The sequence below is a fragment of the Dermacentor albipictus genome, chromosome 8 (genome assembly GCF_038994185.2).
Source record: "Dermacentor albipictus isolate Rhodes 1998 colony chromosome 8, USDA_Dalb.pri_finalv2, whole genome shotgun sequence".
Taxonomy (NCBI): Eukaryota; Metazoa; Arthropoda; class Arachnida; order Ixodida; family Ixodidae; genus Dermacentor; species Dermacentor albipictus.
The window spans coordinates 102,032,112-102,045,507 of record NC_091828.1 but is presented as its reverse complement, the minus strand read 5'-3'; the positions used below and the strand labels follow the sequence as shown (position 1 = coordinate 102,045,507).

The following is a 13,396-nucleotide window of genomic DNA, read 5'->3' as shown; positions in this document are numbered from 1 at the left end:
TGCACACGGAAGCCACAAGTAGTCGTCCCCCACCCACATTCGCAGACGCCGTCGTCTTGGCCTTCGATGTGCCTTGCGCGGTTACGTCGATATACGCGTCCGCACGAAAATTGAAAAGGGGCTGCGAGCGCTCGAAAGAGGCCTGCTATTATCGAATATTCGACCACAGACCCAGATAAACATCACAAACTTCACTTAGTGCAATTAACGGTTACGACCACTAAAAAAAAAGTACATCCTCAAAGTTCACTCTAAAACGGCCAGGCAGTGATAGAGAGCTTCACTTTTTTTTTGCATGATACTGGTGAGAATTTGATACGCTGAAACAAATTTTAGCAGCGTCAAGCTTTTTTTCATTTCTGGAAACGGTTACGAGTTCCTCGGATGACATGGTTCTTTTTCCTCGTTACCAATTGCGCATCTTCCTGGGTTAAAAAGTTCATTAGTATAACTTGCATAATGTATACATGTCTAACTGCTACATTGAGTAATTCTAAATGTACGGCTACGTATTTGAAGCTGCCCAGTGAAAAACATTTGATTATGTCATCTTCCTTGCTTTAAAGAAATGTCGAACCTTTTTTTTTTCTGTAACATTCGGTACAAGCTCAAGAGGAAACAACGGAAACGTAGGAAAAAATTAGCATGGTACTCTCGGAGAAAGTAATCCGTTCACGCGGGAGCACAGGCATGCTATTATTGACGAATCTTTATCTGAGGCCTTGCAGTCCTGAAGGCCAAAGAAAATAACTTTCGTTCCCAAAGGGCGCTTACAACCTTTTCTTTTTCTTTTCTACAAGTGCTGCCAAATGACCGTGGCTGGACACAGCAGTTTCGTCACTCGCAACATTATTCAAAACCGCAGCCATAAACGAAAACGTCACTTAACGTTTCAGACCGTGAAGCTTGCTATATTTTATTCCACCACTCTGCTGATTGTAAGTTATGATTGGGCGTGGGAATTAATTGACTTGCAAGCAACCGAACATATAAACCGATTCAGTTGCAAACTTTTGAACCTGAAACGCTCACAAACTGATAATTTCACTAATTAATTAACTGACTTGCAAATAGAAATAAAGATAGAAATTAAGCGAGTTTGTTGCGAACGTTGCTGTAGGGATTGCAAGTGGATCATAGTGTGAGGGGGTAACGTGATTAAGTACGGTAGATAGGTTGACAAATTCACTAAATATACCATACAAAGTACGTAATTACATACGCGAAAATGCATTCTAATTGCAGGATTACCTTAATCGCGTAAGAATTTCTACGCTTACCCAACGAGAAACATGTCCCTCCGTCCGTCCATCCGTCAGTCCGCCCCGAAAGACGATACCTTTCACGATAAAGGCCGCAGCGGCGAGCGTTTTTATACCTTCGTGCTGCCTGCCGCTCCAACGCGAACGAAGTGGAGAGAACACAGCGCTCACGAAGCTAGCAGCACAAGCCGCGCCCTGCTCCTTTCGCCGATCGCTTTCAAGGCGCAGGGCCGCACGTCTCTCTTCAAAGCGAAGCGGCGAAAAAAATTGGAGGACGCTTAAGCTTCGCCTTCAAGAGTGGAACGCGATAGCGTTATCGCACCCCGTTCGCACCGCCCACTCAAACGCGCTACGCCAGCCAAACGTCGCGATCGGCACAGATAGCCGGGCCCCGACGCGCCATGAAGGCGGAAGCGATCAAGAGGCGAGCGGCGCGCCACGTGTCGGGGCAGCGCCGTACATTGCGAGGAGGGGGTCTTCTGCTTTTGCCGCAAGATGGCTCTGCGTGTGCGCAGAAGAAATTTAGCGGAAACTTACTTCGCTACTCGTGAAACTGCGACTTCTGTAAGTTACATGGTCATAATGACCGATATACACCGCAGTATAACTTTCTACTGCACGTTTCTAAGGCAACACCGCATTCACTAGAGGCGATTTTGTCCCGTTTTGAAGGAACGAACTTGTGGCTGAGTGGTAGCGTCTCCGTCTCACACGATGGAGACCCTGGTTCCACCAGCCCTTCTTGCAAGATGTTTTTTATTTATGAAGTGCCTTCTGGGATTTATCGCTCACGGTCAACGCCGCGGACGCCGACGACACCTGGTTTTCTGCGACACGAGCTCCTTAACGCTATCGCGTTAAAACACAGCGCGCGAAGCTATCAGCAGTCGGCGCACTCCGTCCGAATCGCAAGATCGCTTTCAGCATATGGTCCGCGCTGCAGCCGGCGTCGGTGTACGTTTCATCACGGTTCATAACAGTTCGACGCGGACGGGTAAGGCGCTAAAGGGCGATAACGGCTTACAACGATCGTAACGTCATCAGCGCACCTGGCGGCACCACTTGCATTACTTTGCTTGCGTCATCAGTGCAACCTTGCGCCGCCGCCCGCACCAGTTCGTGTCGCCGCAGCGCTGTCGTCTGCACACTGGCCGGATCGAGTCTCGTAACACTGATAATGACGCCGGGCTGTGTGGAGATGAGCAAGCGGCACATGTTGTTACGAAAAAAAAACGGTTCTATACGGTTCTGTGTAGACTACCGGCGCCTGAACAAGATCACCCGCAAAGATGTGCACCCACTATACCGCGAATCGATGACGCCATCGATAGCCTATAAAAGGAGCCGACTACTTTCATACCTAGATTTACGCTCCGGCTATTGGCAAGTGCCCATGGCGCAAACAAGGGTTTCCTGAAAATGTTGGGGGGTACGCAATCCGTACGCTTGGTAAAGCCGAGACCAATTACACCGTCACGGAAAAATGAATGCCTGGCGATCATCTGGGCGCTCACTAAGTTCCGGCCCTATTTGTACGGTTGCCAATTTGATGTCGTCACGGACCACCGTGCACTATGCTGTCCGTCGTTGAAGGGTCTCTCAGGCCTTCTCGGCCACTGGGTACCTCTCTTGCAGGATTACGATATCCGCGTAGTGTACGGCGACGGACGCCAGCATGCTGACGCTGACACCCTCTGACGTTCTCCCTTACCTGAGGACAATGCCTGCTGCTCGCTATCCCAGCTCGAGGTTTCTCCCATCGACATTGGGACCATCGCTTCCGAACAGCGCAAAGACCCCTGGATTGCCTCCATCATAGACATCCTTACTGCTCCGTCATCGCAGCCGACCACTCGTGCGTTGCGCCGTCAAGCTCGACATTTCGCCATTCCCGACGACCTGCTTCACCGAGGCAATTACACCTCTGACGGCCGCCAGTGGTTATCAGTAGTACCCCAAAGCCTGCGTTCTGAAATCTCCGCATCGTTTGACTCTGATCCACGGTGTGCGCACACGGGACTTTTCAAAACCTACCAGCGCCTCCGACCTCGCTACTACTGGCGAGGAAGGTACAACTACGTTCAACAGTTTGTTCGCTCGTGCCCCGAATGCCAGCTCCGGAAATCTTCACCCCAGCTCTCGCCAGCTGGTCTGCAGCCTCTACCCTGCCCTAACCGGCCGTTCGGCCGCGTTGGAATCAATCTGTATGGACTACTTCCTTTGACCTCAGCTGGTAACCGCTGTGCCATTGTTGCAGTCCATCACCTCCCACGACACGCCGAAAGGGCCGCCCTCCCTTCAGCTACAGCGCACGACGTTGCCACATTCCTGCTTCGCCGATTCATTCTGCGGCATGGTCCACCTCAAGAACTGCTCAGAGATCGCGGACACGTCTTCCTGTCGGAAGCAGTGGAAGCCATTCTCAAAGAGCGCCACGTCGTTCATCGTACAACTACGGCGTACCACACTCAAACGCATGGCCTCACAAAACGCTTCCACCGTACGCTCCGCGACATGCTTTCAATGTACGTCGCCTCCGACTACACGGAATGGGACGCCATCCCACCCTTCGTAGCCTACACGTATAGCACCGCGTTACGCTGACCTCCACTGGATTTTCACCCTGTTTCTTACTATATGCTCGGCACCCTTCGCGCACCATCGACACAACTCTGCTGCACCGGCCGGATGCATCCGAGTGCGTGCCTATTTCTGCCGCGGTCAGACATGCAGAAGAGTTCGAGACCTCGCGCGGGCCTTCCGATGATCAACAGCGCAAGCGGAGCATTCGGGGTTGCGCCACTTTCACGGTGACCTTCGATCCGGGAGCGCTCGAGTGGCTCTCAATCCCTTTCACTGCCCCTGGCCTCTTTTCGAAACTGGTTCCTAAGTATGAAGGCCCTTATCGTGCCCTCGAACGCGCATCTCCTGTAAACTATGCCACAGAACCAGTTGAGCCATGTTCAGATATGCGCCGCCGTGGACGAGACTTTGTCCATGTCGACCGTCTAAAGCCTTAGTACGACCCGCTGTTCGTGACGTGCTGTTAGTTCGCCCGTCAGCTCCCTTATCGGTCCCGGGGGTGATTGTAACGAAGAAGAGAGGCGCTAGTGGGTTCAGCCAGCACCACCTAGATAGCACAAGACCTGTTCACTCCGATCCATGACGTCAGGCTACCTGGCCCGAAATTTCCATTGCCAAGGCTGGCGTGACGAAAGCGGTGACGTCAAAATCCCCACGGCTTACACGGGAGCATCCCCATTATATTCTATGGCAGTCGGGCCAGGTAGCACGACGTCATGGATCGGAGTGAACAGGCCTTGTGCTATCTAGAAGGTGTTGGTTCAGCGCGACTGGATCAAAACGCTAGCGCGTCGAGCATCTTGCTCGGAAGCGGCTCTCGTGCTTGGAAGCTGTCACTGTCCTGACGTTGCGCTGCTCCGAGCTCTGCCAAATAAATGCCTTTAGACTGCGCAGGAAAGATCGCGATATCAAGTATCTTTGTGTAATGTAGACGACCCCGACCGCTATTCCGATCAGCCAGAATCATCAGACGATCTAACCTGTATCATCTCGTACCAGCTGCACATGCCGAGGCTACGACCAACAGATCAGTGCGAACATGACACTTTCGCGTTGTTTTTGTGTGTGTTATAGAGATTAGACTAAAAGCCGTGTGCTGAAAACAATTCGTTTGGTCAATATATTAATGGCCAGGAAATATTTCGAACTTTCACGAAATATTTTATCAAAAAACCACAGAAGTTGCCAGAGTGTTTCTAAAGGTTGTTCAGTATGGCATACCTGAAGCAATAATTCATTACCGACATTTCTTATGCGGTTACACCCACAAACGACATAACCGCCCACTCATAGAACTTCTGTTACTTTTCTTTTTTAAGGAGAGCGCGTTCTTATTGTACACGGTACTACTCAACGACAACCCGTAGGTTTGTCGGCGTTTTTATGCGAAGCATATTACGAGAGCTCAACCCAGCTCCTCAGGCGCGGCGGTGTCGCCTTGAATACCACGTGACACCGTGACGTCACGACAGAGGAGAAGTGGCTTTGGCTCAACTCTTGCAAGATGGGCTGGGTGGGAATCGAACCAGGGTCTCCGGAGTGTGAGACGGAGACGCTACCACTGAGCCACGAGTACGATGCTTCAAAGCGGTACAAAAGCGCCTCTAGTGAATGCGGTGTTGCCTTAGAAACGAGCTGTTTCTAAGGCTCAGGCGTGCGTCGCTTGCTCAGGCGCACATTTCGTTGCCGCGCCGAACGCTGTGTTACTCGACGCTCACCGCGTCCAATGCGGGGCGTCCAAGGCGAAGCAGAGTAACGCATGAGTTGTTCCTTCGTCTAGCCGAACCAAATATAGCCAAGCAACAGCAGTTCACCAAGCTAAACAGTGGTTCAACAACTAAAATAAAGGCTAGTATGCTTCGCATCCTGGGCTTAACCTTACCTAAGCCACAGCCATTTTTTCTTTTGCATATTCCGACTGCAAGTTACCAGGGAGAGAACCTTCATATGTTGCGCCATCGAAGACATCTTACTCGTTATCCAGGAATGAGTATGCTTACGAAAGCGGCGGGGGTAAAAATTCCGGATCTAATAAGGAGACTTAATGAACCACCACCCTTATGTTTAAGAGCTACTTAATAGCTGTGCCAATTCAGTGTAGACTAGTAGATTTAGAAACCAGCAGCGTCTATACATGATTTAGATATACTGATTATACTAACGAACTGACGTAAAACAACGTTTCTTTGCATAAAATAAATTTGACAGAAATACTATCTCTGTATATGTCAGTGCGACGTAGCATTTTTACACACGTGAAATTAGTTTCTCGAGTCTAAAAGGTGCTTAAAACTTAGGTGAGCTTGCAAAACTGAAACAACTTATTCGTTGAGCTTGTGCCGACTGCAGCAGCAGCACGGCATAGCGCTAGCACAACACCGCAGCAAACACAACAGCGCGCAACGTTTCTGCACCTAGCCAGCCGAGCTAAGGAGAAAAATGGCGCCAATGAAAAAAAAAAAAACCCAGGCAACGCGCAAGATCCGCGCGTTTCCAAGGGCAACGGCAAGGAGACCAATCGTCGTGCAGAAAAAAAGAACGGCCGCAAAACTTTTTCCCGCGGAGGGGACGCGCAAAGGGCGAGGAGGTCGCGCGGCGGCGGCAGAGTTCAAATTCAAATTATCTTTCAAATTATCAAGGGGCTTTGCTTGAACCACTGGGTATGCGTCCAAATAAAGAAGTGGGGCCCTGGGTATGTGCAACTGGGCAAGATGTGAATAATTCGGTAAAAGAAAGAAGTGGTCTGCGTGCCGAAAGATGCAAAGAGACGGAATGGGATCCGAGCAGGCATGCAACGAGAAGCTTTGACTCAGCTGCAGAACATTTCGGAAGTCGGCTGCACGGAAGTGTAGAAATAGTCGGCAACAGAAACAGCCAGGTCTGGAGAATGAAGCTTGTAAGGGGAAGAAATAAAATGTGCACCACGGCGTGCCATGGGGAAGGAGCATTCAGCCACATACAAAATGAAGAAGCGAAGACATTTCAGCAGGCATCAAGGAAAGTCTCGCTCACAGTAGATTCCCACGTATTCACCGGATCTGCAGATTTATTGCCCCTCTGCTAATTCTTCCCTTCAATGTTTCTATTTACGAGGTCTTTATTTCGGCCTTAAAATGTTTGTTCTGCCAAATGACTATGGTGCCTTTGCTTAGTGCTTTAAGCTAGCAATTGTACATTGTTAAGCGGAATGAGTTGATGTCCAAGGGTGGCCGCAGAGGCTAACAAAGCTTTGAAGCCTATGAGTGACGTCACTCCTTGATGCCTCATTGGCAAGCATCAAGCAAGCATCCTTAAAAGCCGTTCTCCATCAAAGCTTTATGGTTGCCCCACGGTGAGTCGCAAGCAGTCACACCACTCAAGAGCGCTAGAGCAGTTGCGCTCTTCGGCTGCAAAGTTTCGCTTTCCTTGTGTGAAATTGGTCGGCATTCATTACGCCGTAAAAATTGTAGCAGCGTGAAGTTATTGCATCTCTGAAAACGGTTACGAGCTCCTCGATCGATGGCGCACTTCGTCTCTGTATATTAAGAGCGATTGCGTGCCATCTTGGTTAAAAATGTAATTAGTATAGTTTGCATAATTACATGTCAAATTACTAAGTCGAGTGTTTTCGGAAGTACGACTATGTGGTTAAAGCAGTCCAGAGAAGAGGAAAAAAACCATTTAATTATCTAAATTTCGAGACTGTTTTTTGAAACAATCGGTACAGGCTCTAGAGAAAACAACGAAACGTAGAAACAAATTAGCACGGTCCTTTTGGCGAAATCAATACGACCACACGGCCGTAAAGTCACGAGATTATTGACGAATACTTATTGAGGCCTTGCAGTGCTGAACGTCGAAGAAAAGAACTTTAGAGATCTAAATGGCGCTTAGAACCTTTTTTTATTTATACTTATTCACAGTCGCTTACAGGCTCCTAAGTTGAGAATAGTGTAAAGGGGGTAACTTGATTAAGTGCGGTACCTAGCTTGACAACAGTTGTCAACCTAGGTACCGCACCTAGGTACCGCATTTGTTATAGTTACTATACCAAATAAACCACATAAAGCACATAACTGTATACGCGAAAATGTGTAGTTCTAAATGAATGATTTATTTTTTATATATATTTAAGTAGATTACGCAGAGTATCTAACGGCTCGATTGAACGGCGTAGGTATAAATAGGAAAGCGACTGAACCCCGCAATAAGCTCATTGCAGTTCTCGACTCGTGCTCTCCGAGATGGCAGCCAGCTGGGGCGACATCCGCGGGCTGTCCCCGGGACAGAGGCCCGCGAAGTCGTCCAGGAAGGCGTCGAACACCGCGACGGGAGCGTCGCCCATGTCGTCGTCGTAGGCGCGGTGCATCCGCTCCTGGAGCTGCTTCGGCCCCGCGTACGCAGCCACCTGCAGTGCACGGTGATTTTCCCAGCGATTGACGGGGCACCAATACCGATGAGTAGGTCGAAAAGAAAATTGGAGGACGCTTAAGCTTCGCCTTCAAGAGTGGAACGCGACAGCGTTCCCGTCGACCCGCCGAGGGGTGTAAGACAATGGGCTACGGCGCAGCGACTACGCGCCCCGCATCGGACGCGGTGAGCGTCGAGCGACGCCGCGTTCGGCGCGGCAACGAAATGTGCGCCTGAGCAAGCGACGCACGCCTAAGCCTTAGAAACAGCTCGTTTCTAAGGCAACACCGCATTCACTAGAGGCGCTTTTGTACCACTTTGAAGCATCGAACTCGTGGCTGAGTGGTAGCGTCTCCGTCTCACACTGCGGAGACCCTGGTTCGATTCCCACCCAGCCCATCTTGCAAGTTTTTTATTCATGAAGTGCCTGCTGGGATTTATCGCTCACGGCCAACGCCGCCGACGCCGACGACACCGGCTTTCCTGCGACACGAGCTCCTTAACGCTATCGCATTAAAAGTCGAAGGTACGTTCGACTCGCCCAGCCCTACGAGAACTATAGTTTGCTGGAGTTACGTGGCCACTTTTTGAGAGCAGCTCGTGCCGCGAAGCCGACAGCCTGGCACCTCCTGCACGAGCTCAACCCATCTACGTCTATACCGCAAGTGCAGGAAACTGACTGCGAACTCCTACCGGCGAGACGCTTGCATCGGGTGAAACGAAGCGGTGACGTACGGAAGATGCCGCGTTGCACTCTAGCGAAATGACTACAGTGAGCTGGAGCCCCTTCCTGGGCTGATTCGGGAAGTGCGGGTGATCCGAACGAACCAGAACAATTCGCGCGTAGGAATTTATTCATCTTTCTATTTACCCCATCGGACAATAATCTCGTGCACTGTTTACAATCACTGCCAACTCGCCGCGAGAGGCGTGACAGCCATTGGTGCAGGAGAGCGGCGCCACCGTCGAACAGAAATTGGTGCTTGTCATTGGGAGGGGCAAGGACAACTTGCGTCGTGCGTTGCTCCCGCTACCCTGCTAGCAGCTACACCAACAAGCCACAATAAGTAGCAAGACGTGGACGAAGGTTTTGGTAACACTGACGGTGCAACATGAGCTGTGGTTGAAATATGAAAATGTAGCACACTCTGGTTTCTCTACTGGCGCCACAGTGCGCACGCCGTATAAGAGACAAACGCCGACAGCTCGTAGGACACTCATCCTTTTGTGCTTCCCCCGTCAGCGTATTTGCGTTCGCGTATCGTGCGGTATACTACTCATCGGTCCATCCTCTAGCGTTTCCGACTTCGACTTTCTGACGCCGCTGGAGCTGCTGCGAGAAGATAAGAGTCTCTTTCGAGAAGTTTTCGAGACACGCCGACCGCAGCTCGGTGGTGCTATGAGTGCGAGTGTGTTTTGGTGACATATACGGCGTGTCCCGACGTAAACGCGACGTCAAGATGGCGCACCCGTATAGAGTTTCCCAGAATTCTACCTATGGGGACGCTTGGCGCCTCCATCTATGATATTTTCTATAAGGGCTCTCTGATGTAAGAAAGCCCCTGCCTGCCCGGCATTCCCACGCATGCAGCAAGGCGGCTGCACCACTTTATTAGACAGTTTTAGTTACACGCACGTAGAGGCTTTGCGTACGTAGAGCTTCTACGTGTCAGCAGTGCGCATGCGTAGAACGTAGCGGCCGCGCGCTGGTCTCACGGACGTACGTGAGATTCATTTCTTTGCGTGCGTTTCTTGCGCACGTAGACAGCTTCACGTGGGAGTTCCGCGAGATCACGAACAAGCGATAGCGGGTCGCGCACGCGCAGTCGGCTTGCATCGAAACACGGCGACAGGATTGAATTGGCTACCGCTGTGTTCACATTTCCCGATAGATGTAGCTACGGGGTCCCTCTTGGCGTGCGTCGCGTACGTGTAGCTAAAAGCGTTTCAGATGGCGTGCACGTAAGGTGCGTAGGCTTTTCACGTTTGCGTACGTGGAGCCTCTACGTACGTGTAACTAAAACTGTCTATTATTTCCTCCGAGCAAGCTTCAGAAGCTCCGACGGGAAAACACGGCCTCCGAGACCGGAAGGCGCGCGGTGTCGCACCTCCCGATCTCGCAGGCCATGGCGGTGGCGCCATCGAGCCCGCCAGCTGCGCCGTCGTAACCCATTCTCCGAAGAGGTAGCCATACTCACGTAGTACAGTATGCTGGCGTCTAGCGACTTCTCGATCTGCAGGATCGCTACGACGCACTCTTTGTCGGCGGGGTTCACAATCACCGGCTTGACGTTGCACACGCTCTCGAAGCTCGTCTTGTTGGGCCGCAGAACGAGGCCGGAAGTGGGAGGAGGGGCCGCGTGCGCCGCCGCGCCGAGCGCCACGCTTCTCGTGACGAAGGTGTCGCCCCCTGCCTGCGTGGAATGCGGCGAGGAGGTGCGCACTAGTCGCAGTCGGGGTGCTTGCTCGTTGTAGCGTGAATTTATCACCGGGAATCTCAGTTAAGCAGGTTACACTGTACATAAGGAGGAACGGCGGCGGCCTCTATGTCAGCCTTTTAAGGAGTAATTTTGCTCCTTCAAGGATGGCATAAGAACGGTTTCACGCCTTAGAAGACCACTACATATATATATATATATATATATATATATATATATATATATATATATATATATATATATATATATATATATATTGTGGTCTTCTAAGTCTTCTAAGTATAGTGGTCTTCTTTCTTCCCGCAACATTTTCGTGGAGGTGCGGGGTACGCTTTCCCGACAGTCTGAACGAACTGGAGCCGGGGCCGGGGCCGTGGCCTCAAGCTCACGGCGAACGATGCGCGGTATTTCTTCCGGTCCTGTGGGCTGAACGAACCGCGGCGGTATTGGGCAACCGGTCGAAAGTTTGAGTGACGCGGCGGCCCTTCGCTTGTTCGAAGCGCCGGCACTCCTCTATAATTGCATCCACAGTGGCACAATCCTTACACATCAAGAGATTGAAGGCATCGTCTGCAATACCTTTCACCTTTATATATATATATATATATATATATATATATATATATATATATATATATATATATATATATATATATATATATATATATATATATATATATATATATATGATAGTAGTTTTATACAAGCATGCTGTCGAACGCGTACGAGCAAACACACTCGATGGCCGCGAAAACTCAAAATGTTGGAGCGAGGAAGCGCTGAAGTATAGCACCGAGCGAATCGGCCAGGGAGCTGCGGTCTCGCATCAATGCGAACTAGGCCGCGAAAAACACAGCGCGTGGCGGACACTATCCCCGTCAGAGATGACTTTCGTGGTACCGCGGCGCGCGCCCGCCCGGAGTTAGAGCGCGTCTCGCCCTCCTTACCCTCATCGCCCCCCCCTACCCGCGGGTGCCTTTTCCGCGACGGAACACGGCGCGCTTGCTCCCCGCTTTCCTCTCTTGCATGCGGAAGATTGAGCCGCGATCGCCGGCTCGCTCGCACGCAAGAGAGGAAAGCGGGGAGCAAGCGGTGGATGGTGGTGCGTGGCCGTTCTTAGTTGGCGGAGCGATTTGTGTGGTTAATTCCGATAACGAACGAGACTCTAGCCTATTAAATAGGTGCGGGATTCCCAGCACCTTACAACCTTCTTAGAGGGACTAGCGGCTCCTAGCCGCACGAAACACAGCGATAACAGGTCTGTGATGCCCTCAGATGTCCGGGGCCGCACGCGCGCTACACTGAAGGAAGCAGCGTGTCTTTATCCCTGTCTGAAAAGACTGGGTAACCCGTGGAACTTCTTTCGTGATTGGGATAGGGGCTTGCAATCGTTGTCCTTGAACGAGGAATCCCATGTAAGCGCGAGTCATAAGCTCGCGTTGATTACGTCCCTGCCCTTTGCACACACCGCCCGTCGCTACTACCGATTAGCCGCCGGCTCACTCGCACGCACACCGGACGAGGATCTTATCGCCCTTGGACTTTGTACGGAACCTCACGACGACGGCGACGGCAGAAATACGCCTGGAGTGTCCACGTAATCGCTATCGCAATAACAAGAGCGGTGATTAATCCACGCGTGCTTTTTTCGTTTCTCACCGACACGCTGTAGGCGAACTTCTTGCGGTAGGCGGCGCTGTAAGCGTCGCGTATCTCGCGGAACCGGGGAGCAGCGTACAGCCTGGCGCCGCTGCAGTCCACCGACGACCGCGGCCGGAGCTTGTGCGTCGCCACGACCACGTGCTCCACGCTGTCCAGCACCGGCTCGAGGTCGTAGGCGGCGACGTAGCGCGGCAGCGGAGGCACCGTGAGCATCACTCTGACCCGACGGGCGCCCAGGCTCTCGACGAGCACGTGGAACAGCTGCGGCTGCCCGAGCACGTCGCACTCGTCGCCCGGGCGGTTCCAGTCCAGGTTGACGCCCTTGACGTCACACGGGGGGAGGAGCCGCGGGGAATCGAGGCAAGGAAAGAAAACAGCAGCAGGCAACGGCAAAACACTCTAACGTGCAATGAACTTACTAGAACCAGGCAAAGTAACGCATATAGGCAAAGTAACGTGCATATATATATATATATATATATATATATATATAGTCATATCATAACATAGCCAACAAGCACTGACACCAAGGACAACACAGGGAAAATTACTTGTGCTTAATAAATTAAATACATGACCGTACATGACCGGCGTTGTTGGAGAAATATGGGAGAGGCCTTTGCCCTGCAGTGGGCGTAACCAGGCTGGTGATGATGATGATGATGAATAAATTAAATAAAGAAGCGATAAATTATTGGAAATTAAAGTGGATGAAAAAACAACTTGCCGCAGGTGGGAACCGAACCCACAACCTTCGCATTTCGCGTGCGATGCTCTACCAATTGAGCTACCGCGGCGCTATTTCCCTATCCACTTTCTTGGGTATTTATGTGCCCTAGTAGAACCCTGGGAGTGTTAGCCAGCGCCACCACTCACAGACCTTGGCGGCGGACGTGGAACGTCCTTCTTGCCGCAGGCGTCACGAGAACGTGATCTTTTTGGGTGACGGCAACTGGTCAATAAACCCACATATGCTACCTGAAGGCGTCAGTGTAGCCGGATTCGAGACCCTCGTTATGTAATGAACGAGAAGAAAGGGGGTTAACCGAGGGGCCCGATTTT

At 51.2% G+C, this 13,396-nt stretch overlaps 1 protein-coding gene across 6 annotated transcripts in view; it reads right to left on the bottom strand.

Moving 5' to 3' along the window:
* LOC135913721 (streptococcal hemagglutinin-like) overlaps window positions 1-13,396 on the bottom strand; it is a 94,704-nt gene that overhangs the window by 44,085 nt on the left and 37,223 nt on the right. For 3 of the 6 annotated variants that reach the window (XM_065446324.1, XM_070523872.1, XM_065446329.2), the window contains 3 exons: window positions 12,332-12,655; window positions 10,433-10,648; window positions 7,906-8,232 (listed from right to left, as the gene is read on the bottom strand). In XM_065446324.1, coding sequence (XP_065302396.1) covers window positions 8,038-8,232; window positions 10,433-10,648; window positions 12,332-12,655 — 735 coding nt within the window. In that variant the 3' untranslated portion in view covers window positions 7,906-8,037. Of the gene's footprint in view, window positions 1-7,905; window positions 8,233-10,432; window positions 10,649-12,331; window positions 12,656-13,396 lie in introns of those variants that run through there. The other 3 variants (XM_070523871.1, XM_070523870.1, XM_065446326.1) reach the window with 1 other exon arrangement.